Genomic DNA, 26,801 nt, shown 5'->3' with positions numbered 1-26,801 from the left:
TTGATATTTTCTTGAGCCACACTTTCTCAAATTTCAATGCATGGCTGTTTTCTGGAACAATGGTTTCAAACAAGGCTATATTTCTTGGCGCACCATTTTTTCTGATGTGGCATAGACGTGGAACTATTTTTTTGAAGCAACAACATTGATATCAAACACCGCTTAAGAGAGATGGAAGCCAAAGTTCAAAATAATCACTTTGGCTGTTTGGAAAAAACAGCCTAAGCTGTTTGGGAGCCTCTACACATGTTACGTTAACTAATTCAGGTCCTCATTTTTCTTTTCAACTAAAAATGTATTGTGTAAATCCCATTTTACCCCCACTCATTATTAAATATCGTTCATAACAGAGCCAAAGTTTTTTCAACCAATCAGGTGGTATTAATCAAAATTCACTGGGGGATTTTGATTGGTCCAACCTTCTTTAGATTTTTTCTTATATATTGTTCAATTTGGTTGATAGCCTCTTTTACTTATAAATTAATTGAAATCCAAAGGGGCGTTTCTTAGGTTTTAAAATTACCAAACCAAACGGTCTTAACCAATTGGTTCAGTTTTTTAGTTTTCATTTTTATATGAGCAACCAAACATTGCCTAAGTTTGAGTAGAAAATCTGGATTCACACGTGTAAGTTTTGTAAAGGATTAATAATACTTACACGTGGAAGTTTTGCATTACACGTAACAAGAAAAATCCAGAGATTTCAAGAACAGCGAGAGCGCGAAAACGAGAAAAGTCTGGAACATGAGAGAAGGTTTGATTTTCTTTCCCAACGGCCAACGGTTCGCCTGAGAATATTTCCAACCACTTTCGTTAACATATATATAAAGATGAAAGAGCTGTCTTCTTTCATTCCTCATCGATACACAAAGTCTGATCGTCGCACCTCGCCAGAGAGAAGTAACAAGGCGCTAATACTTTCTTCTACGTTTGGGTTTGTGGACTGATTTTAGCCGATAACTAAGTCATTTGGATTGCGGAACAGTTCGGGAGGATTTCATTTCAATTAAAAAGAACGGTGAGTAATCTTTTCTTCTTGATTTCTGATTATCTGTTTCATGATCGTCAAGGTTCCCGTTGTTCTTCGAGATGTAGGGCCTTCTTCTTTCCTGTAAATGAAGTAGTGGTATATTTATCTTAGTTCATTCATTAAAATTATTGAACAACTGTACGTCTTTCTACTGGGGATAATTACGTTTATTCAAATATCAAATGGTTTCATTCCTGTTGGTGTTGTTGCTTATATTGTCTTGCCTGTAGTATTTGATTTCAGCTGAAGTTCTATGACTTTTGTTTATTCCAGTGTTTGTTCATTTTGGTTTTAATCAAATTCTTAATCCACTGAAAGTTACTGTTTTCTTGTTGTTCATTGAAAATCTCTCTCTGTTCCCTTTCTATTGTTTGTCGAGATGCCAGAGTGCTGTAATTGTAGCTTGTAGGACATGTTATTTCTCCGTTGTCTTCTCTTAATGTTTTGTTTCTCTTTTTTTTTTTTTTTCCCTGCAGTTCTTAATAGTTAATACAAACTATTAGTATACTGTGATCGAAGTCTCAAGATCTCTACCTGCTTGATTGCTTGTGCGAAGATCTCAGATTCGGCAGGGCTTCTAGTGTGGACTCTAATTCTCAATCTATTCCTCAACGGAATCAAATTATGTACCCCTACTATTATTTACCGAACTGGGAAGGAGTCCCATCTCAAATGAAAGTCGAACCAGTTAAATCTCCTGTAGCATTTGCACAGTGGCCACATGGCAGTAGTTATGGCTACACATCTCCAATGGAATGCCATGGTTGCTGCAACCATAGCTACTGTCCTGTTTACTACAATTTCAGACCTTCACAACCTCCTCTTCCACCTCCACCCCCATTTTATTACCATGGAATTTACCCGCCATATTATCCCGAATCCTACCCTGCTTACTACTTCCCTTTGCATTATCCAATGGAACAACCTCGATATGAGTACGACAAGAACATGCCTACCCACCATTGTTGTGGGTGTCCAAATCATAAATGCAGTCCAAAGGTGGAAAATAATGTAAAGATTGAAGAGCAAGCGTCAGAAGTTGAGAAGATGGAGCCTGAGCTTTCTGAACCATTAAAATTAGAAGACTATCCGTATCCAGTTGTGTGGATTCCACCTAGTTATGCAAAGGAGAGTAGCAAGAGTTCTGGACTAGAAGCAAAAGCATGGAATGGTTTGTTTCCACTTGACTTGAACAATATCAAATATTGGAAACATGGTGAAGATGAAAGGAGAGGACGGAATCAGCAAGATGACGATAGAAAGGCGAAGATTCAATTTCCAATGTTCAGGTTTCCAGTTTGTGAAAAGCCAAAAGAAACTGAAAAGAAAGACCTAAAGGAAACGACTACTGGTCCAAAATCTGCTGAAGAAACGCCTTCCAAGTTCAAGGTTATTCCTGTCAGGCTTTTTGAGAGTGATGAGGATCGTGGGGATAAACCAGAAGTTTCTCGAGTCTCAACTAACGAGAATCAGTCGAAGAAGGGGGAGGACAAGAGCAAAAGCATCGATGTGCAAAAGATGGAAGGGGAGAATAAATCCTCAGAAGTCACAGAAAGGGAACCGAAAGACATTCCTGTGGAGCAAATAGAGAAGAATGGACAGAAAACCTCCTCGGGTACTGACAAAAATAAAGGTTCTTCATCACCACCAAAAGCATCTAAGTTGCCTCCTGTTTGCTTGAGGGTTGATCCTCTGCCACGGAGAAAGAGTTCAAATGGTGCCTCAAGGTCTCCCAGTCCTCCTGGTCTGAAAGAAGCACTGCACAAGGATTCTAATGGAACTTCTACTCCTAATACATTAGATGTGAAAGACAGACTGCGCCATGATTTCATACCTCAGGACACAAGTCCAAATAAAATTCCAGAAGAACAGCCTAAGAAAAATGACATAAGGACCATTGAAGTGAAGAAGGATGAAAGCAAAAAGGAAGAACTAACAAAACAGGATAAAGTTCAGGTTTCAGTAAGTGTGCCTCCCATACATAATGAAGAGGTTCAAGAAAAACCAGTCATTGAGAAAGATCATTTCAGTCAGAAGAAACCCATGAATGAGGAATGCAAGAGAGAAATTGAGGGGGGAAATGAGAAAATTGAGGAAGCAAGGAAAGAGAAGAAGAAAACTTTGTCAATCACGGAGGCAGCTGTTCTTGTTCAGTCAGCTTATCGTGGGTATGAAGTGAGGAAGTGGGAACCACTGAAAAAACTAAAGCAGATTGCAAGAATCAATGACCAGGTGAAAGATCTAAGAGACCGTATTAGTGGTCTTGAGTCTTCTGCTGGACTGCAGAAAGATGAGAAGCAAAGGGCAGTTGTTGGTGAAACCATAATGGGTCTACTTCTACAATTGGACACTATCCAGGTATGCATACAGCATGACATGCATTTAATGTTTTTCTTTCTCCTTGGTCTTCCTAGCAAGAAGAAACAATTAATCACTTAGTTTGTCAATTGAACTTTTATTTTTTTGACTGAACGGTGATACATCAGTAATAGCAACAGTAGGATTGGATTGGAAAAATATGCACACATATAGTATGTAGTACATGTTTTTTCTGATATTAGAATATATTATATTATCCTTAGTAATCAATAGAATTTTAAGTCTATAGAATTGGTATTTTTAATCTTTTAGCTTATTGTTTATTTGATATGGTTCTGCATTTGTCAGGGTTTGCATCCAAGTGTCAGAGATATCAGAAAATCTGTGGCTAAGGAACTTGTTTGCTTGCAAGAGAGACTCGACTCTATGACCACTCAGAAGCATGCAGGTATCAAATTGGGAACTACCGAAACTGTGTACACTGACAAATCTTCCATGGAGAGCGCTTATGACTCTGCCTGTGGTAATAGATCAAACGAAGGACGTGAAAAATCAGAACTTGCTGATGATATTCCTAAGCCTACGCATGAAGATATATCTGACCAAATGAAGCCATGCCATGGGTTACCAGGAGATGAACGATCTCTTGCTGAAAATCCAGTTCCAACAGACTTCAATAGGGAGTTCAAGGAAATTGTTGACTCCCGATTGGCTAATAAAAGCCCTTTGTTAGCTGATGGAGAAGCTCAGGCAGACTCTGATAGCAAATCTCCAAGAGAGACATGTGAAGGGCCGGAGTCAATTGTAGCAATATTTGCAGAGAACAAAGGTAAGGGATGGGATAAGAATCCTGATTGTGATAGTAGAATCGAGGTACTGAATCATGTGCAAGAAAGTATGACAGATGCTCTACCCTCAATGGTGGATGAGGAGATTGACCCCAAGGATGAATCTGCTCGATTACCATTATTGGAAGATAAGGAAAATGATCCCAAGGGAGACTTCATGGAGTCTTCAGTAGAGGTCCAACATATCGATTCAGATGTTGAGACAGTGGCTAAATCCATTGAACCTGAAGCTAATCAGCTGTCAGCACGGGCATCTGGAGAAATGAATGGACAGCCATCCAAGGGTTACATAGATCTGGCGTCAAGCAAGGATGGAGAGTGTCTACAACAAGACAAACATTGTGCTCTTAATTCAGCAGAGTTTTTCTGTAGGCCACTAGAAATGAAGGAAAATCAAGAAGAGAAGCTTGTAGAAGCTGAGACATTGATGCAACCAGTAATGGATGGGCAGAATTATCTAGAGAAGATTGCAGAAGGCCGAGATGTATCTAATGAGAGTGCTGCAGATTTTGTTTCACCTCATTCTGTGAATTACACAGCTATATTCAAGGATGACAAAGTAGAGGCAGAGATCAATGGGGAATCACTAGAAATGAAGGAAAATCAAGAAAAGATTGTGGAAGCTGAGCTATTGATGCAACCAGTAATGGAGGGGCAGGATTATCTAGAGGAGATTGCAAAAGGTCTGGATATGTCTAACATCCCTGAGAGTGCTACAGATTTTGTTTCGCCTCATTCTGCAGATTATACAGCTATACCCAAGGAGGATAACAAAGTAGGGGCAGATGGGGAAATGACAGTGACCAAGATGCCCAAATCTGATGAACTGGAGAAGATTGATAAGAAGCCTTTGCCATGGAATGAAGATTCTATCTGCAACTCAGAAAAGCTCATATTCTGGCCATCGAAGAAAGAATTTCAGAGAGAGGATGTTGTGGAATCCCCAAACCTAGAGGTCTCACTTCATCCACATATAGTGCAGGAAAAGAGTCAAGAGATCATAGAAGGCCAAAGCGTTTCTAGTTCAGATACCCTAGACACTATAACGTCATTTTATTCCACAGGTTACATGGTTGCAGCTAGCGACATAGAAACAACTACCAAACAGGGCAAAGAAGAAACAATGGATGATCAGGAAAGGGCATTGTCTGGGCTGCCAAAAGTTGAGATGGAGGAGCAATACACACCTTCGATGAGTTTGGAAGATTCAAATGATGTGCAAAAGGAAATGGAAGCATCCGAGGAATTAGAAGCCAATGGTAGCTGTTGCTGTGATCTTGAAAAGTCTGAGGTGGCTGATGAATATATCATGAACAGAGAAGACTGTGGAAAAGAAAAAATCCACCTGGTCCCCACATCTGAAGACAAAACTCACCTCCTCCATGGTACAGAACTAGCTGAAAGTAATAAAAAACTAAGGGAGATGCTAAACAAGCTGATCCAAGCAGGCCAGGAGCAGATGACAATTATATCAAGCCTGAATGGGAGAGTGAGAGACTTGGAGAGGAAATTGACAAGGAAGAAGAGACTGAGAAGGAGACGTGGGGTGGCTGCTGCATCTTCCTCTGTTGATAATCTAAATTGTGTGGTGAAAGACAAAGCTGTGGATTGCAGCTTGTAATTCAAGTGCTTCTACAGCGTTTTCTCTCCAATGTACACGCAGGAGTTACGTTAGTTTTCATGTAAAGAGAGAGTCTGTTGTGTCGTTTTATAGTTGTATTTTGTGTTACTACGTTTTTTTTTAAGTTGACTGGTATCACATATGCCTCTGTATTTGCAAGGGCGCCAATACCAATTGGTATTGGTATTAATCCCACTCTATGTTGACTCCTTGGATATCTTCTCCGTTTCAACATTCTCTAGTTTCAGGTTCTTCTTCTGCATTCTTCTCAGTTTCTAAGGGCGCCAATACCAATTGGTACTGGTGAATATAGAAACAAACAGATGATAATAATATTCAGTTGAATATGTTGAGAGTTATAAGCAACTTGAAGCCATTAGTCTTGTAAAATGCTAAGTGGACTCTAATGTTATTTATCATTCAAAAGAATTGTTTTCTATCTCCACTTTCTATCTAATTATGGTTACAATTATTAATTATAGAAGTGATCAAACCTCTGATTGTTAAATTGTAGCTGTAGTATTTTAATGAGAAGATACAGAGGTTATTTATACTCTATAGGCCAGAATATGCTACATCTCCATGCTCATCAGGCTACTCATTTCCAGAAGATAAACAGGAAATAGGGAATGGCATAACATTCTTTTCTTCTGGTTCCTGAAAGAGAGATTACTGAACTAGATGTCTATATCATTGTATACAGCCACAACGAAAACGATAAATTAGGCAGAGGTTTAGTGAATTCACCAAGGAAAATGACACTGCTCTAGTGCTCAAAACAATCTCTTTCTCTCTCTCTCTCTCTCTCTCTCTCTCTCTCTCTCTCTCTCTCTTATATTGAAGGTGATACAACAGCAGATGGAAGACTTGTATTTTCCTTGTTGCTGTATTGGTGTGGCTGGTGTTTGTAAGTCCATCAACATAGTTTTATTTATTCTCCATGTTCTCTTCCAAACAGTATATTCAGTTAAACCAAGGCAGTTTAACCTCTCCCCCTCTCATCTCAGGAAATGAAAATTCTATTAGGAAGAAAAAAACTGTATTACTAAAGAGGAAAAAGAAACAAGTAAAATAGAAAATTAGGAAGAAGTCTATGTTACTCTTTGTGATCTACTAGTCTAAATATTAAACAACTGCTGCTCAAATATGTTACAATTGATATCTGAGCTCTTATTGACTCGCTTCATCCATTTGCTGAGAAGGCTTGATTGAGCTGTCTTGTGAATCTGAGAACTTTCTAAACATCTTGAATCAGAGACTGACTTGACATTTGGTATGAATCTTGGTGAAGCTACCATATTGTCTGAATTCTAACATCTTTATATCATAGTCCCCAGAATCAGTTCACAAAACTGAACAACCTTTGTAGGGGGTTTGCATTGCTTGAGAGAAAGTATCTGACATGGAATCGTCCCTACCATATATATAGGTGATACCTGGCAATTGGGTTGGGTGGGTTGGGTTCGGGTTGGGTCAAGACACTGTGGATTGATTTCGGGTCGGGTTGAATTTCAGGTTGGGTCAGCAAATGCTAAACCCTAACCCACAGGTCAATTCGGGTCATTCTTAAAAATAACAGAACTTTTATAAAATAAAGAAAAAATACATGAAAAATGTCAAAATTAAAGGAATTAACCTTAAAATTTCAAACATAAAATAAAAAAATTGAACATTCAACAATTCAAAGAGTAAACGGTTAAAAGTAAAGACTAAATAGTAAAGATGAAAGGGAAAAAGCTTCTAAGAATATATAAATAGTCCTAATTAAACCTTACAATTGGGTCAGCACATTGACCCATGACCCAACCCAACTCAACCCAGTTTTTTTCTGGGTTGGGTCAAGTCGGGTCATTCTCAAATTCAGGTAGCTAAATACGAGATCCTAATCTATTTTTTTGGGTTGGGTCAAATTTTTGCCAGGTCTGATTGCATCGAAAAGGAATTATAACCTTCAGGGGCCTATAGAATTGAAAATACTCTGCTACATCTCTTATATTCATCAAAAAAATTGTTAGGTGCAAAATTTTAATCTGAGTTTAGTTTAATTAAGTTTATTACCTAGAAAAAGCTAAGTAAGATTCGGCTAAGGTTTTCATTCCCCCTCTTAGTCCTTTTATTGGGTTAATGAGCTTGCATATGGAGCGAGCCTAGGCTAGACATTTTTTTATTCACCTAATGAGATTTTCTTTTTTTTTTTTATTTCTACAGTTTTTTTCTTATTCCTTTATTTTGTTCCTAAATGCTCAATTTGGAAGGGTTACAAATAGAAGTGCAAAACTTTGTATTTTGTATGTATTTGCATTGTACATATTTGTATTTATACTTCTTCCAAACTGAACCTAAGATCTCAATGGCATAATTATAATAATAATGTTGAAAATTTTACATATGAGTGCAGTTTCTTCATGTTTTAAATATCATAAATTTGATGTTATCTTGATTGAAATGACTGACAATTGGTTTTTGAATAATGTTTTTTTTTCCAAGATTAACTGGTTTGTTGGATTCCAAAATTAAAGTATATTTTAGTTGAGTATGTTGCTTTAATATATGTAGTTGATAATTTGGCCGCTTGATAATATCATGCCAGAGAGGCAGAGAGAAGTAAAGAACTCGCATCATGTTCTTAAGAACTTCCTTCATCACCCACGAATCATATTAGTCATTGTCGCTGCATTTTGCTTGTCTATTAACAGCTGTTTCTGCTCAACTTATTTTTGAGATGAATTGATTATGGACTTATTTTCACTTCCAAGGTGTAGAGGATCTAAATCTGGTTTGCGAGGGGAGAAGCCGAAATCAATTGCTCTAATCAACGGGGGAACAATTTGAATATGAGAATAAAATATTACTGCACTGCAAGCTCTTTGTTACATGAAAAACTTACTCATGTTGTTCCATCAGAAGGAGAAGTCTTTCTCTCTCTCTTGCATTTTTTCTTCCCAAATTATGAAGGGAAAACATCAGAAGCTCTTCTTCTTTTTCTTTTCTGTTGCAAAACTAAGTCCTCGCGAGCTGGGAACACGCAGATTGTGAAATCATCATGCTTTACTTCTAAGTGTTCATAAAGTTTAAAAAAAAAATCTCTTAACAAGAAATTAATTATTGCATAGTGTCGTGAATCGTGATTGAAGAGTACAATTCAAAAGATAAAACAAAATAAAATAAAGTGAACGAAAAGCAAATCCATAAAATACGCATGATCATAAAAAAAATCTCTTTCTTCGGTTAAGTTGGGAAACAGAAAACATTTTTTCCTTGCTTTTTATCCTTTAATTTTAAACAGAGGAGTGGTGAATAAGATGGAATTAGGTTAATTACTTAAAGTACGCTAAACTATTTGACAATTAATTAAAATACTTTTAAAGTTTAAAACCCTATTTAAAGTACGCGAGTTTTCAGACTATTTAAGCATACTTGGTTATAAGGGTTATACCCTGATATTCGGCTCATAATATCCACACAATTCTCAATATAACAGCTTTTTCTGCAACCATCACCAAAACCCGTAGTGTTGATGATTAAAGAGGTTTTGAGAAGGAATCATGGCCATTAAAGCCACCAAAGATTTTGTGTTTTATCTTCAACAAGATTCAAAATATGGATACAGTCTGATATGCCAATAGGGGCGTATTGAACTGTATCATGTGTCACACTCATTTTTTCTGGTTCAGATGGGTTGTTTTAAGGCTCGTTTATCCCCTGAATTAGATTAGACCCCAAAACACCCCTTAGAGAGGTGTATCAGAAAGCTCCCGATATGATATATGTCAATGGATACATATAAAAATTTGGAACTCTGTCTTCAGTCTGATCAATGGGAACTTTCAGGAAAGATTTTTCAAATGGAAAAGGGAATTTCTTGTTGCCATGGTTATAATGTGCAGATTGTAGGTTTGAATACTTAAGATTATGACTACTTCTATCGTCAAATCCAGAGAGGTTGGATGGCAAAACTTCTTTTAAATGGTAAGGAACAAGTCTCCAAATTCGGTAAATTACAAAGACCCCCTTTTCCTTTGTACTAGGGGTCAATGAGAAAGACCTTTTGTACTTTAATTTGCGACATAGACCCCCCTGAACTTTTACCATGAAACAAATACCCCTTTAATCGTCAAGTTGAAAGATATAATATGTTCAATTATCAAAATGACCACATGAACTTCTTTATTTTCTTTTCATTGCCTTTTTCTATTAAACTTCTTAACTTAATCTAATCTTTGTTATCCCTTCCCCAGTCTCACCACTCACCCTCAACATTCACCACCCAAAGAATGGCACAACAGCAAGATCACCAGTCATGTGGATTTCCAATATAGAACCCATCAATTGAAGAAGGTTGAACAAATCAATCGTCCCCGTAGTCACGGGAATCCATGATGATTTGGTCGGTGATGTTTTTTCACCTTTCAAATAAATAAGAGAGGGTAGTTTGGTAATTTAAAATTTTTTAAACAGCTGAATAATTTTTTTTTTCAAAATTAACTTACAGAACACTAACAAGGGGGGGGGTCTTTGTCTAATGGCTAAAGTTCAGGGAGATTTTCATCACAAATTAAAGTACAGGAGATATTTGTTGCAAATTAAAGTTGGGGATCAGGATATCATTCGTCTAAAAACCCAAATTATTGATGAAAATGGTAGATGCCAAATTCTTGTTTTTCAAAAGTAAGAAAAAGTGAAGATTTTTCAAATCTATAGAGGTGTTTCTAATTAAAGTTATAATTTTATAAAACTAGAATTAAACTAATGTAGTTAGATCCGAAAGCCTCTTATTCAAATACGTTGCATCTTAAAATTTCAGTAGATAAAATCTTAGAAGAGGTTAAATTCTCATTCTTATAAAAGGTCTATCCACTCACAAAAAAAGTGATAACTTCATTCTTAAAAGAAATAATAAAATTCATACATGTAGCATCATGATCACATCAAATTTTATTATTGTAGTAACACAACCATTTCAAAAGTAACCATTAAACAATTAATACAAATGTTGGAAATCAAAATTTCAATATACATAATATGGCATCGAACCTTGCTTGCATGTGTTCAACCAATCACCTTGAACTTGAATCCGTCCACCATAATTAAAATTTGGTTGTCGCTTCCACTACCACAAGTAAAACTCTCATTTTTGTTGTTTCTGCATCTAGCGCTTCAATTGAAGAATCTCTTGGAATGAGAAATTTTCCTTGATTATCAGTGGACTGGCTATACTGTCTGTTGCTCGAACTCCCGGCTGAAATCCACCTGATGTAGTTCGATCTGCTCGGGTCGTAGTGCGATAGTAAGATGTGACATGAATTTTATTTAGAGGCCTGTAAGAGAGAGAATGTTAGAGAGTCTGGGTTATAAGGCCAAGAAAAAGAGCTCCAACGGTTAAATTAGTGTCAAGCTAGACGATCTGAAATTAAGAATACTCCAAGCAGAGAGAGCAAAATAAGCCAATTCTTCTTCTTCAAAGAATGTGCCCTGTGAGGGGCTGAGGGCTAATGTCTCCCCCTTTTATAAAGGTGAGGGATGATCAAGGTTCCCTCGAGATTCTTGGAGGTAATGAACCTTAATGGCTGAGCTCTTAGGGATTCTCGGGAGAATTCACCAAACAGGATGCTCGCTGTTTCCCTAGGGGGTGGGGAGATTCCTGCTATTATTGCTGATCGCGTGACACGCATCTGAGGATCTCCGGGGTATTAATGCTATGTTTGGTTTGAAGGAAAAGATAGGGAAAGAAAGGGAAAAGTAGGGAAACATATACAAGCTTTGTGAAGGCTGGTTTCCTTACCTTTTCCTTTCTTTCCCTACTTTTTCCTTCAAACCAAACACATTGTAAATGTTTCAAAGTGTATTCCCTGTGCTGACGCGGTAGGTCGGCCTTATGAGGCTGGAGAACCAATCTAGTGCCCGGGCTGTTTAGGTGTCTCAAGCTGTTTGGGGTGAAACCAAGATCTTGGTCAGTCAAGACGGATCGCCTCGATGACCTCCTAGGATCTCTTGATGAAAACAAACCCACCCTGATGGTGGATGAGTCCTGACTGGCCTGTTGTTTCTATTGATTCTGGGGTTCCCGAGGTGATACATGGCATCAGGTGATTTGTGTGCCACTTTTGCCCATCATCAGCACCATTGAACTAGATATAGATATCCACCCCATGATTTGCCATTGGTGGAAGAGCACTGCAGCAACATGGTTTATGCTGATAGGATCGCCCAAAATGCACAGTTAGGAAGGAGTACAAATAAAAATATGTAAAGTACAAAACCTTGTATTTTGTATGTATTTAGACTTTAGACATTTGTATTTCTATTCCTCCAAACTGAGCAAAAAGTGTAAATCTTTCATGCATGGATCTCCGAATTCGTTCAACAATCTGCATTGGTTGAAACCTTTTTCCTTGGGAATTGCCAACCAAATTGCCCATGGCACTAGACACTAGTGCACTTACCTCCAGTTCATTTTTTGTAGATAAGATCAAATTTTTCTTCTTCCTCCATATACAATCGGCATGACCATTCTCATAACTGTAGTGAATTATTTTCGATTGATTTTTATTCTTCTCATCAACTGCAGGTATAGGTTCTTCGTTGTGTCATTTTGTTCTCCATCAATCATTTTTTTTAATTAAAAAACCTGCACGTGAAACTTAAAATCATGTAACATCCACCATTCTCGGTTTCTATGAGTGTCTTTGTTTCAAGTACTTGAAATTATGATTTTTTAGAGGAAATTGGAGAAACTGCTGGTTTTCTAGCAATGCTGCTGAAGTAAAATAGGTTGTCGAACAAGTGACCTACATATGCCATAAAAGAAAGCTGTTATGGAGTTATACAGAGTAGACTGTGTATCTTATATTTGAAAGCCCTACACACTAAGACCCGTTTTGGCAATGTCGGGTGAAGGAGATAAATACGACCATTGTGGATTTCGTTTATATACTCATAGTTTTTTTGGTAGATTAAGTTTCTATCATTTCATTAAAGATTTATAACTATTTCTTCTTCTAGATGCAGAGCAAAATTCCCCTATATATATATATATATATATATATATATATATTATATATCAAACAACTGTTATGAAATGATCTCTATTGCTACGTAGTTTGGTTGAGGGACTCTATTATAGTCCTTGCCTCATTTACTATCCTCGGCTTTGGTCAACCTCTTCCGAAGCCTTGAGGTCCTCGCACAACGCTTGAAATTTGAAGAGTAAATTTACTTCGTTGCCCTCGACCAAACCGTGCGGCAACAATTGGTGCTGTCTGTGGAATCCATTGCTAAGACGACCCCCACTTCAATAAAAACAATAATAACACTTTAAGATCCAAAATCCCTGTAAGCTCAGAAGCCATGGTGAGGAGAACCAGGAACACCCCAAACCTGATTACCTACGAACAGTTTCAGGTCGTTCTTGATCATTTGGGTCGCTTCACCCAATGAATGGAAGAAGTCTACTCCCGATTAGGAGGTCCCTCCCAAGGCAACTGCCCCGCTGGGGTGTCAGAGGATCAAGGTCAGCACCAGAACATCGAGATACTGGTCCTCGACCACGGTAATCTGCTAGCCGAACCATTCGAATCGGGAAATAACCGACTCCTGGTCTCACCTCGAAGGAATGTCTGTCCTCTGAGCCAAAGGGAGAGTGCGCTAGCTCAGTCTGAAGATAGTCATCAATCTTCGGAGCAGCACCACCACCATCGTAGGGAGGTCCACCTGGATGATGGCAGGTAGTTCAGCTGCCCTGGGGTTCGCTCCCAAGGCAAGAGCCGACACCATCCCACTCCACCTCCCATCTCAAACCTCAGGGACATTCTGAATGATTGTTGCACCCGCAGAGGAGCGAGCGACCCTGCCTTGGAATATTTGAGAGTCTGAGCCGACAGCCATCGGGTCCGCAAAGACAAGAGCAGGGCCCACGCCCGTGCCGAGCTAGGGATCGCCGAGTTGTGAGCTGAGATTGGGGCCGTCAAGGACGAGCTCCGCCAGGTTAAGGAGAGTCAAGCGATGCCTCAACCAGTCACGGCTGCTCCTCCGGTCGCATGGACACATTCACCCAGGAAATCATCTTGGAGTCTCTCCTCCCACACTAGAGATGTACGACGGAAGCACTGGCCCCAAAGACCACCTGGAGGGTCTCAGAGCGTTCATGATACTGTACGGCTATTCTGATGCCTTGACGTGCCAGACCTTCTAGGCTACCTTCAGGGGAGCCACTCGCTGTTGGTTCTCCATCCTTCCTCCTTGATCAATCAGCTCATGGGAGTAATTTACAACCCTGTTGCTCACCCACTTCATCAACAGTAGGTGATGCTAGAAGAGCGTAGTCTCTCTCATGTCGCTCAAACAGGAGACGGGCGAAAGCTTGCAGTCTTACATCGACCGCTTTAAGAAAGAAGAGTTCGAAGTTTGAGACCTCAACCCTATGGTTTCCATGCACGCGGCCATCAACGGACTCTACCCCCGCTTGGCTCTCAAGTGCTCGGTTGCTAAGACCCCATTGAAGACCAAACTCGAATTCCTCAAGAAGGCCCAGAAATACATCATGGCCAAAGCCTCTTCGGCCGGAGACAACCAAGCAAGGGCAACCAAGCGCCACAATGGAACCAGCGCCACCCTAGCAACAATGGTGGCAAAGACAAAAAGAAGCTCGCCACCCTGGCCTACAGGGACTATACACCTCTCAACTCAACCCGCACCCAGATTCCGATGCAGATAGGGGAAGAGGAAGTTCGTGAAGTGGCCAACGAAGTTGAAGCGGAACCCTACGAAGCACTGCAAGTACCACCGCGACATCGGACACAACACCAGGACTGCCACGATCTAAAGAATGAAATAGAGTCCCTCATTTGCCGGGGACACCTCAAGCAGTTCGTTGAAGGAGAGGCCGACGCCTTGTCATCCCAACAACAGCAGCAGCAGCAGCACCAGCATGTGGCAAGCATCATCGACATCATCGCCGGGGGCATGGCCTCAGGTGGAGCCTCGACTTCGGCTCGAAAAGCCTACGCCAGGCAGCCCAATATCCAGGAGCCTGCTCCGAAGAAGCAAAAATACTCGGACACTTTGCAGAGGCCGAGATGTTCACATGCCCTCGTCTTCACTGACGAGGACCTAGAGGGGGTTACTGTTCATCACGACGAAAGAATGAAGCTCGCGACAGATTTTAGTGGATAGTGGCTCGTCAGCCAACATCATTTTCTATGACACCTACGAAAGAATGAAGCTCGCGACAGAGAGGCTCCAGCCAGCTGATACTCCTCTCATCGGCTTCTCCAGCAGCGTCACTAGGCCGGAAAGAAAGATTGCCCTGCCCATCACGGTGGGGACAGCGAGCGCCACACCAGATGACTTGGATGCATGAGTTCCTAGTGGTGAGCGTTGCCTCTCCCTACAACGCAATAATGGGAAGACTAACCCTTCATGCAGTAGGGGCAGCCATGTCTTCTTATCACCAGGCCCTTAAATTTTCCACCGAGCACGGCGTCGAAGCCTCTACCTTGGGTATCCACCTCAAGGACTCTGACACTCTCTGTCTTGCAGTGCCTCAGGTCACCAGTGATCTCGCCTCAGCCAGTCCTTGGCTACCGTAGTCCTCGACTACCATAGTCCTCGACTATCATAATCCTCGCCTCGGTTGCTTCGATCAATCTCTTCTAAAGCCTCAGGTCCTCGTACAATGCTTGAAACTTGAAAAGTAAATTTACCTTCTCATTCTCCTCAAGAGTGAGAAAGAAGCAAACTCCATTTCCTCTACTTTTCCTTTTTGACTCGAGACAAATAATGATTGATCGGGTACTATATTCGACCCCTCCTATACATTTGCTTTTTTCTATTTTTTGGTAAATACTTTCTTTGAATTTCGTTTTTACTTTTTGTCTAGAGTGATTAAAAATTAATTAAATGAATGGGTTTACAATTTTAAAAATTATTAATTAAATAAATAGAAAAAATGTTTAAATAATCAAAAACATAAATATTTAAAAGTAAAAGATAATTAAATAAAATTGTTAAAATAATAAATGCTAATGATAAATAACAATTAAAATAGATTTAAAGGGCAAAAGCTAATTCAACGATATAAAATAATTAAATAGTTACTAAAATACTAAAATGATTAAATAGTAATAAATAATTAAGATCAATATCATAACTTAGCTTATAATTAGTTAAATTCTTTTTTGGCTAGAGAAGCTTAATTCACTAACAAATTTAATGTAGTCTGTTATAAGTCAATTACAAAACAAACGTGATTTAATTTCTTTAAAATTAATTAAGGAACTCAAATCAGATATTACTGATAAATAGTCAGTCTCAAACAAAATGATGTGGATCCCATTCTTAATTCAAATAAAAAATTATTAATTATAAAGACTTCTAATGGTGTGAGTTTCATTCTTTTAGATGAAATAGTTTATTAATTGCAAACTTGATTTAATTGTTTTGGGAAGCATAACCTAATTATCTTTTAAAAATAAATAACTCCAAATAAATTTATCAAATAAATAGTAAATACCAATTAAAGTGGGTTATTATTTACAAATAAGACATCATTTAATATTTTAAATCATATTAAAAACAATATAAATTAATAGTGATTTTCGAACAAAGTAGGTCAAAATAGATGCTTCCCAAAACTATGCATTTTCTGTAATTACCCCTAAGTTTTAAGAAATTGATTAAAATACAAACACTTAAATCCCATACAAATAGATGCGAGGCGAATATAAATCCACATGTCTCAGAGGGCAAAAAAATTACCCGTACAACCAACTAATAAAAGATGTAAAAGTAGGGTTGGCAATCTTGACCCCAACCCATTTGACCCACCCACCTTGGAACTCCACACATTCCATTGGTTGGTTGGGTTGGGTTGCACGGGCCAGGATGTGTTGGGTTTATACTCGCCAAATCTAAAAAATATATTAGTTGAAGTGATTGGAACTCAAGTATCTCATCATGCACACACCTCATTACAAATCCAAACCACCATGTCACATTTTATTTTGTGATTAAAAATGAAATAAAATAGATTTTATTAATTTTCGTGTTCAAATGCAATCTTACACAAAAACACTTTTACAAAAGCAATTTTATAAAGTAATTTTATAAAAAGTGCTTTTATGAAATTACTTTTACAAAAGCATTTTTACACGAAAGTACTTTATAAAACTACAAAAGCATAAAAGCACTTATATAAAAGTACTTTTACAAAAGAACTTTTATAAAAATTATGCATTTTCTGTAATTTTTGGTATTTTTTGCAATTTTTTGGTATTTTCTACATTTTTTAAATTTATGGTATTTTTCTACATTTTCTATAATTTTTTTGTGCTTTTCTGCATTTTTCTGGTGTTTTCATGCATTTCTTACAATTTTTTAGTATTTTTCTGCATATTTCGTAATTTTTTGGTATTTTTTGCATTTTCTTCTATTTTGTGTATTTATTTACAATGTTTTCATTTCCAGGCATACAGGTTGACCTAACCCGTTTTTTGTCACGTGGAAATCTTGAGAGAGATGATTCTCTCAAAAATGTTTTTTCGGATATAAGGGTCAACCCAACCCGTTTTTGTCACATGGCAGTCTTAAAAGAGATGACTTTATCAAAATGCTTTTTTTTCAAGTACACATGTCAACCCGACCTAGTTCTTTCACGTAGTATCCTTGAGAGATATTATTCTCTCAAAATTTGTTATTTTCGAGTATATGGGTTGCCCCGACCCATTTTTGCCATGTAGTAGTCTTGAGAGATGTTCCTCTCAAAAATTTGTTATTTTCGGTATACAAGTCAACACAACCCGTTTCTGCCATGTGACAACCTTGAGAGAGATGTTCATCTTAAAAATTATTATTTCGGGTATGTAAGCCCTCCCAACCCATTTTTGTATTTATAGGTGGGGTAAGTAGGTTAGTATGGGTGAAAGTAGTTGAGGGTCAATATGGATAGGTCAGTGTTGAGGTAGATTTGGATGGGTTATGACCATTTAACAATGACTGATGATGGATGGGTTATGGTGGATTGGTGGGTCAATATGAATGAATTGGTATTCGACCCTTACCCAATCCAACCGAACCCACCCATTTGCCAAGTTAATCCAAAAGCTAACGAACAATCAAAAATCTATCAAAGAAATTTTCATTGGAAATAGAACAAATTCCCCTGAAATGGAACAGGGGAGGACAACCAATCAATGAATACTCTAGAGAGGGAGAATAAATTTGCCTTTCTTCAAGATTGTTCTGCGTTGTATAATTGTATGAAGATCTCCATTAAATCTCTTTAGATTTAAAAGCCCCATCAGTTGCCATAAGAGAAAAAGGAGAATAAATTCTTGAAGACCTCAATACATTGCCATAATTCGCCTGAGAAGCAATCTTCTTGTGTCTAGGTTTTCATTAAGGATAGTCCAAGTTCTGACGAGAAAAGGGTAAAATTGAGTTTTACAAATTTTAAACAAATCAGGTTACCTTACATGTAGGCGGAATGTACAGTCAAATAACTAAAGGATGATATATATCATGTTCCTCATAGTTCAGGGGTATTTAAGTAGGTTTTAAACTTTAGGGGTACTTAAATAATTGTCAGATAGTTTAGGGGTATTTTTAATAATTAACCTGATGAGATTTATGTGAATCAACTAGCCACATGAACATAGCAGCACATCAGGAACATGTCTTGTATTTTATATTGTCTTTCATGCAAAATGTTCTTGATGTGTGGCTACTTTGATGTGGCCAATTTGGAAAGAATGCAAATGTATATATTTACAGTACATATATACAAAATATAAGATTTTAGACTACATCTTTTAAATTACCCCTAAGTTTTAAGAAATTGATTAAAAAATCCCTTAAAAGTGTCCCTAGAATTTTTGACAATTATATCACCACTAAATATTAATTAAGATATTGAAATATCTATTTTGTCCTTTATTATTCATCAAATTTTCAAATATGTACAACGCCTTTTAGGAGTTGATCCATTGCTCTGTGAAGCACTACCAGAAGTTCAGAAGCTTGAGCTTCAAACTAGTTGATCATGTTACCAACAACATTCATGTTTCCCACCTATGAGAAACAGTGTAGCTTCTCTAGAAAAGCTAAATTATATTGACTGTATACACTGTATGGTGAATACAGTTCAAGAGAACTTAGAAAGAACTCATGTTCTTTTCTTTCAAATCAATGATTTTAGCTTTTACCAAAAAAAGTAGTCCACTATAAATTATGTTCTTTCATATCAATGAATTTAGGTTTTACCCAAAAAAAGTAGCCCGCTATAAATTATGTTCTTTCATATCAATGAATTTAGCTTTTACCAAAAAAACAAATCAAACTCTATTTGTTATTGGTTGAAGCATAAAAAAATTACCAAATCTACAATTGTGTTCTTTGGTGTTCATATTTTTAATACTGTATTTTTTTTTTCTTTTTTAGGTAATATAATGCCGCATTCCTTGAGCTGTTCAATAAGAATTTTTCTTGCATTTCTTTTCTCTTTCTCATTTAAATAGATTTAAATGAAATTGATTGAATTAATTATGAGATTGAGATAATTAAAGTGATGTGAAATAAGGAATTGGGAGCATTAAATAGAATTAGTGATGAATTTAATTGGCACTAACTTAGGCGATTGAATTTGAATTTGAAATTTGAAAAATGATAGTATGACAACTCATGGATCATGATGGATTTGAAATACAAGGGGTTTGAAAATTTGGGTAGAAAAGTTAAACAGGTTTTAGAGGATTTTGGGGCAAGGGAACTTGGGTGGGTGAATTCAGGAATAGACAGGGCAATTTTGATGGATACCCTACTCATTACAAAGTTGCAATCCCTATTTCAACCATTTTGATTTTTGACCACTACAATTTACAATAAGTGCGAATTCTACGGTACGTCTATCATTCACAATCAGTTGATTCGTCAACAAGCCAATCCAGCATGGATGAGAATTCCATCCTAATCTAATATTCTTATTATCAAGGGCTTCAATGTTGTAACACTTATATCTGGTTATTTCGATTAAAACACAGTCGCAATGGACACATTCATACTAGAAGATGATTGGGTAGACCTCTACTACGTGCTCTAAGCCCGCTTGCTCATTTGGCTTATCAAAGGCTTTTTGATACGATATGAGATGCCCCAAGTTGGGCATATCGTACAGGAATTTTCAACCTAGGGCTTTAAAGCAAGGTTTTTAAAATTAAACCGGATAATAAACCGTTGAGGTGTCTAGTTCCTAAGTCAAACAGTCTGACTGTTCAATTCAAATGGACAGCCCGTTCTGATAAAAAAAAAAAATTAAAAATTAAAAAAAAAAAGCAGCCGAAACCATTGTCTGAGTTGATGGTTCAAACAGTTTGATCACTTGGGTCAATGGTTCACTGATTTTGGCCAAAAGACGGTTCTGGGTGAAATAGAACCGGTTAGGTGACCGGTTCCCAGTTTTCTGGTCCGACCGTCCGTCCGGTTTTGAAAACATTGCTTTAAAGCACTCAAGTTTAAAGATGGTTATCATTTTAAAAACAGTTCTCACTAAAATGCTTAGACACTTCTTGTGCTCAATTTTGTTTCCATCGCACAGATCAAAAGCAAAATGTTAATCCAAATGAATCACTTATTGGCTCAATTTCGTTTCCACCACACAAAGATCAAAAGCAAAATACCTGTCCAAAGTAAGCCTAAGATTCCTTGCTAAAACATTCAAACTGCGAAGTACACCGTACACGGGCAACATTCACGGACAATATTCGTTTGGATTTCTATGTGATTGTTTCATAAATTCTTTGTTTGGAGTTAGTTAACCATGAACGGGTTACCAACCGCAACCGTCCATTTTGATTTTTGAGCAATTCCCACACCCACAACCGGAAATTACAAGGTAAAACAGAGAAATAGAATAGCAATTAGTTGGTTTGGAATTGGATTTCTGTATGTGAATGTTTTATAAACTCTTTATTTGGTGTAACCATGAACGGGTTACCAACGGCCAACCATCCGTTTTGATTTTTTTATTTTTGATTACTCCCACATCCCCACACGCACACGAAAAAAAAGCAAAGTAAAAACAGAAAATTAGAATGGCAATCAGTCAGAACTTGAATACTTTCCGGGCTCCTCTAATGCAACAGAAACAGAATGTGGTGTGAACTGTTGCACAATCAAAACTGATGCCGTTGCCAAAGTATCTGAGCATTTCAACAGACTCCCCATCGGTCCTAGCTCAGGGCATTCACTTATTCTATTCAATACTGCTGCAACACTATCCTCAGTCCTTCGACCCACTAGAAACAGATTGCAACGACTAAAGTCTCGAACAGCAGCAATGATTTCTGCAGTATCACCAATTGTACGCTCATCATACTTAATAGAACCGTCTTTCTGGACTTTCTGCCGGAATACAGCAAGGCATTCGTCATCAATTGCCTTCTCTTTGTTGTCTGATCTGGCATTCATATCAATTTCGATTACCTCTTCAACTGGATTAAGCCTCAATAAAAGACGGATCACAGTGAGACTGATACCGGGGTGCTCAGCCATGCGTGATCCATAAGCCAGTGCTTCACGGTCATCACGTCCTCCACAAAAGAGAACAGTGATTGAATAAGAAACATTACTTGCTGATACATGGGTTGTTCCACCAAAGCCACGGTCAACAAGGATCCCAACAGAGCATGGAGCTTGATCAAGAACCCTTTGGTTGACCCACCTGAAGTCCGTTCGTGTTGTCTCCATTGCACCATCGAGCCTCTGATGCTTGTGGAATGGAAGAATCACCATTGCCACTCTCTTTGTTTCTGCGCTGGTGCAGATGTCTTCGTGTATGTTGGACAATGCCGAGATGGCTGTCATTGGCCGCACAGAGACATGACTCAATCGCTGGAAAGTTTCAAATGCAACAACCACATGATCAGAGCCTGACTGTTGCCCTTTATTCCAGAAGGGCATCCCATTCTTTCTTGCCTTATGCACCATGAGAATTGCCGACGATCTCTCAGAGAGCTCCATGAGGTGCATGGCATAGACGCACAGTCCTTCCCGCCTCTCTGTCCCGCGGGAGGCCTCAATAAGATTTATCAATGTTGGGATGTTCCTTGTACTGTGGAAGCAAGCTAGAATCCGAAGCTGCGTACTTGAATCTTTTCTCTCTATTGTTCTATGTTTGTAATCAGCCCTGCCCACCTTTCTTGCAGGCTTGTATATGGCCATGACAAGTGGTGTGGTAAGGAATGTAGTGAAGAGAGCCATCAGAACCATGATAGCAAATGTTTGATCATTCAAAACCTGCAACAAGTGTGTATAATTTAGATGATATCAAATATAACATCATTATAAACATGAATAATAACATACTACATCTTTCTTGGATGAATAAGATGGAACGATCCTTTAAAGGCTAAAGCTCGCCTACTGTTAAAGAAGAAGTCAATACCATTGAATATGCAAGAAACCTCTAAGATGAGTTCTAGCAAGTAATAACATGAACTTGGGTTTGGTCAATAGAGACAGACAGTATTGGTTGGATGTCTTACAGAAAATCATATTTTAACTGGTACTTCGTCAGTTGTTGAATTTACTCGCAAGAAGATGAAACTTACTTTTCTATCTTTGCCGATGTTGAGGACGATAAGTTCCACCAAGCCTTTGGTGTTCATGAGGAAACCAAGTGTAATAGCCTCACGGAAAGGCAGTTCGCAAGCAAGGGAGACTACAATAGTCCCAACAATCTTCCCAAAACATGCAGTAATTATAACCAAGACCAATAGGCCCCAAGACTGGGCCCCTTGAATGGTGGCTATATTAGTTTTTAATCCACTTGAAACGAAATATAGAGGAAGAAAAAGGCCGGATACAAGATCCTCCACCTTTTCCACAAGAGCATCAGCAAAAGTCCCGTCTTTTGGCACTAGAACTCCGAGCACGAAAGCACCAAACAGGGCATGAATTCCGATAGAGTCTGTAACAAATCCGGCTGCCAGAACGGCAGCTAAGGTACCACAAATATTAACCTCGTCTTGGGAACGTTGGGCCATCCACTTGAAAATGGGGGGGAATACGAGTATGGAAGCAATTACAAAAGCACAGCCGGATAGAAGGACCCAGAGGGTGATAACAGGAGAGTGGCCACTACTTGAGAGAGCAATGGCGAGGGCGAGTAGGATCCACGCAACCACATCATTGACTGCGGCAGCCGACATGGCCATTTGGCCTATGTCAGTGGTGAGGAGCTTAAGTTCAGCCAGTATACGCGCTAAGACAGGGAAGGCAGTAATGGAGAAGGCTACGCCCATGAAGACAAGAAAAGGAGGTCCATTCACGGATTTGGAGATTGTGTGCCGAAGGATGAAGGATGAACCGATCCCTAAGACAAAGGGGACGCTGATTCCAGCAATAGCAATACCGAGGGCTTTCTTTCCAGTCCGACGAAGGCTCTTTGGGTCCAATTCCACACCTACAAGAAACAAAAAGAAGAGGAGACCAAGGTTGGCCAGGGTGTCTAACACCGTAAGGCTCTTTGCTGGGAAGACTGCATTTAGATAGCTTTTGTTACGACCCAGTGCCGATGGACCAAGCAATATTCCTCCCTGCCAAGAAGTGCCAACAGAGCAGAGAAAAACTAAAGTTGGGTGAATGCTCTGTTTCTTATTCCACTGGATTGATAAAGTTAATCAAACATCGATCGAATTACATCGTAATCGTAGCAACGAAAGCAAGGGGAATAATATGAAAGAAAAAAGAAGAAGAGGAAATTGGGACTTACGATGATCTCTGCAATGACGCGAGGCTGTCTCAGAGGACGGAGAAGAAAAGCAAGCGTCCGTGTAACCACAAGGACAAGGCATATCTGTAAGATGACAAGAGGGAGTGCGAAATCGAGGGGATTATCTCCCTGGAAGGCTCCATTGGAGGTAGGCTTCATTGGAGATGGACATAGGTGTGCCGCTGTAGTATTGTTGGAAGCCATTGCTGCAACTCAATTCCGGAAAACAAATTCACAAACCTATTCTTATAAGTTTAGTTCCAACATTTTAGTCGAACACCATCAACCAACGCGTTTTTTCTTTTTTTTTTTTTAACTCGGGAAAATTGCAACATGTTTGATTTATTTCGCAATGTACACGTCAGCTACACTCGGACCCGAAGGTTCACTTGTGCGAAGTTGTTAGATTAGATACTGTGCGTTTGGACTCGGAGGGATTTTGACTTAGTCCATTAAGGTATGTTTGATTTGAAGACAAAATAGGAAAAGAAAGAAAAGAGAGGAAAACTTTTACAAACGTTGATAAATTTTCTTATCTTTTCTTTTCTTTTCCTACCTTTTTCTTTAAACCAAACATCGCCTAAAATTTTGACACGTCAATCCCTACTCAACTGGTCACCTGCAAGCTTGCAACAACCTATTAAATTTTATAAAATATGGTAAAATATAAAACCCTCCTAAAATTTTTGACAATCATAAAAACCTCTCCACAAATAACTTCCCCGAAATTTTAACAAACTAACAAAAACCTTACTTCTGTCATAGTCTCAAACGGAAAGCATTGGACTGATACACCAGTTTTTTTAAATACCCATTCTACCCTTTTATAAATTATTTTATATATAAAATTATTAAAATAATCCCATTTTAATTCAACAAAAACTTTCTTTAACGATCATCTAAGTAATTTTATATACAAAATTACTGAAATATATATTTTTTAAAATTAAAATAAGATTATTTCAATAATTTTATATATAAAATAATTTAAAAGATAAAATGAATATTTTGAAAAACCTGATGCTCTAAAAGTTTCCATCCATGATAGTGGCGGTAGAGAGGCTTTTGTCGAATACGTGAAAAGTTCAGGAAAGGTATTTGTTAAAATGAAACAGCGAGGCTTTTATGATTGTGAGAAACATAGGGGAGCGAAATATATTTTACCCTATAAATTATTTGTAAACTGAACCGATAGAAAAATTCTAAACCCCTCGCAAATCTCGATCGCGGGACAAAATAAAGAAAAGTCAAAAGAGGGAAAAAAAAATTGTAGGCAAACCCTCGTCCTGTCTTCCTCAGTGAAGTGCGGTAGCCATTAATGAGCTTCTCGTGCAGAACCCTAACCCCTCGGTCAGAATCCAAAACCAATTGCAAGAAATGGAAACAGAGGAGATTTTATATTTTGATTAGCTGAGAAATTCTCAAGTTGAGTTTCTTTAAAGGTGTTTTCTTCGATTAGGGGCATTGCAAGCAAGAATGGTTGGGTGGATCGTGGATGGCAGATGTGAAACTAAACTAATCTCTCTCTTTATTAAATAAAAACAGCATACCGAGTACCGATTTTCAATGTGAAAAGGAGCTTCGTCGGCTGAGACACCGTCTTTGCTTTTCTTTCCGATGAGATGAGAAACCACTAAGCCGTATGAAATGTTGTTCAACCGCCGTTGCTTAGACGCAGTATGACGTTTAATGTGGATTGAAGATTTGCAGTGAAAGCAAATTTCCTTCAAGCTTAGCAGATGGACGCCATGAGCTTTCCAGCTTCTTAATCAAAGAGCGTAATTTTTTGGTAATAGTGTATTATATGGATGGATTTTAAGATGATCACTGCAATGCTTCCTCCTCTTCTCTGCAGAGTAGCCTCTGTTTTCTTTCTATAGTTTGCTTTCTTCTCCAAATCCTTTGTTTTCTCGGGAAAAACAGCATTGGGAAGATCAGATCGCAGCCACTGATGATCTGGTGTGGCTTTTCGATGGGCATAAAGGGAATATTTTCCTGAACAAGTGGATTCTACACTGGAATCTAAGGTATGTTCGTTCGTGAGAAGGGGCCCATTCCCTTAATAGGCGACAAAATCGTGGACCTACACCTACTTCTGAGATTCTTTGTTCAAGTCAAACCATCTGGGGCCTGGCCTAGGGCTCATCTTTCAACAGACCGACTAATAACTATGGAAGTCGACGAACTCCATGAGTAAAATAACACTGTCATTATTTTCCATTTGAAGATGGAAAAAAAAAAAAAACAGATCAATGACTGAATAAGAAACGAAAAACAGCACACAGAAGTCTAACATATGGAGAAAGACGAAAGAATTAAAAATTTTCGTTGGCATCTATATATATCAGCGAATCAATAATTTCAACTTTCGTTTGCTTGAAGTTTGAACCCTAATCAATTCCATTCGGCGTGAAAAGAAAGAGTGAAAACAGAGAAGCGGATGGAGGGAGATAGAGATTTCTTACCTTCCGTTGAATCTCCGGAATCAGTGTTTCTGAATACTAGCAATCCTTCGCTGAAAATAACTTCGCCCGATGCATCGCAATTTGTTTTTAGAGCAACGCTGATACATCACAATTAAGACTGGCTCTAAGGCTGTTGATAACAAGATCTAAACCGATCAAACCGACCAATCCAGTCTGATCCAATTTGAATTGGCTGGTTTTTCTTCAGCATCGATCGGTTTTGGATTAAAAAAAATATAAATCGATGGTTTAGTTCGGTTTTCGGTTTTAATGTGTGAAAATCGAAGTCGAACCGACTTAGATATAATATATATATATATATATATATATATATTTTTTTTTTTATTTCAGAAATATACATATTATATATAAAATTTCTGATATATAAAATATCAGTTTTAATCCATTAAATCATTTTTAAATTTCAGGCATTCAGCCTTTGCTTTCTTAGACTTGAATCCTTTACCATTCACACAGAGAGAATAATTCACAAAACCAACCCAAACCGATTCAAACCGACCAGGTTGGTTTTACTTAGTACTGGGTCGGTTTCGGTTTTATTTCTATGTAAACCGACCAAGTTGGGTCAATTGGAAAAACGCCAATAAACTGACCCAACCCGACTCGTGAATAGCCCTAACTGGCTCAAATATATATAGAAAGAGAATAGCAGAGCAAGCAATTGGAGAGAAGAAGAAATACGATTCTGTATATGCCCAATTGCCCATTACGCGATTCCAGATCTCCAACCCAC

General features: G+C 38.2%; 2 protein-coding genes across 5 annotated transcripts; one reads left to right on the top strand and one right to left on the bottom strand.

The window, feature by feature from the left end:
* Window positions 1–754: 754 nt before the first annotated feature.
* Window positions 755–6,050, top strand: BAG6 (BCL-2-associated athanogene 6). Its single transcript, XM_088961371.1, has 3 exons — window positions 755–1,018; window positions 1,507–3,388; window positions 3,698–6,050. The coding sequence occupies exons 2-3, from the start codon at window positions 1,655–1,657 to the stop codon at window positions 5,816–5,818; spliced, it is 3,855 nt and encodes a 1,284-aa protein (XP_088817497.1). The 5' UTR covers window positions 755–1,018; window positions 1,507–1,654; the 3' UTR covers window positions 5,819–6,050.
* Window positions 6,051–20,716: 14,666 nt separating this feature from the next.
* On the bottom strand, window positions 20,717–26,275 carry LOC148879722 (cation/H(+) antiporter 18-like). Of its 4 annotated transcripts, none has more exons than XM_088961370.1 (5): window positions 26,048–26,205; window positions 25,133–25,786; window positions 23,583–23,788; window positions 22,420–23,438; window positions 20,717–22,105 (listed from the first exon to the last, which is right to left on the bottom strand). In XM_088961370.1, the coding sequence occupies exons 3-5, from the start codon at window positions 23,662–23,664 to the stop codon at window positions 20,909–20,911; spliced, it is 2,298 nt and encodes a 765-aa protein (XP_088817496.1). In that variant the 5' UTR covers window positions 23,665–23,788; window positions 25,133–25,786; window positions 26,048–26,205; the 3' UTR covers window positions 20,717–20,908. The 4 variants fall into 4 exon arrangements, with proteins under 4 accessions (XP_088817496.1, XP_088817493.1, XP_088817495.1 ...); XM_088961367.1 differs by having other exon boundaries at window positions 22,420–23,406; XM_088961369.1 differs by having other exon boundaries at window positions 22,420–23,406; window positions 25,140–25,786.
* Window positions 26,276–26,801: the final 526 nt, after the last annotated feature.

This window comes from Nelumbo lutea, chromosome 1, assembly GCF_056320005.1.
Source record: "Nelumbo lutea isolate HS-2025 chromosome 1, American lotus-T2T, whole genome shotgun sequence".
Taxonomy (NCBI): Eukaryota; Viridiplantae; Streptophyta; class Magnoliopsida; order Proteales; family Nelumbonaceae; genus Nelumbo; species Nelumbo lutea.
This window is presented reverse-complemented; position numbering and strand designations above follow the sequence as displayed.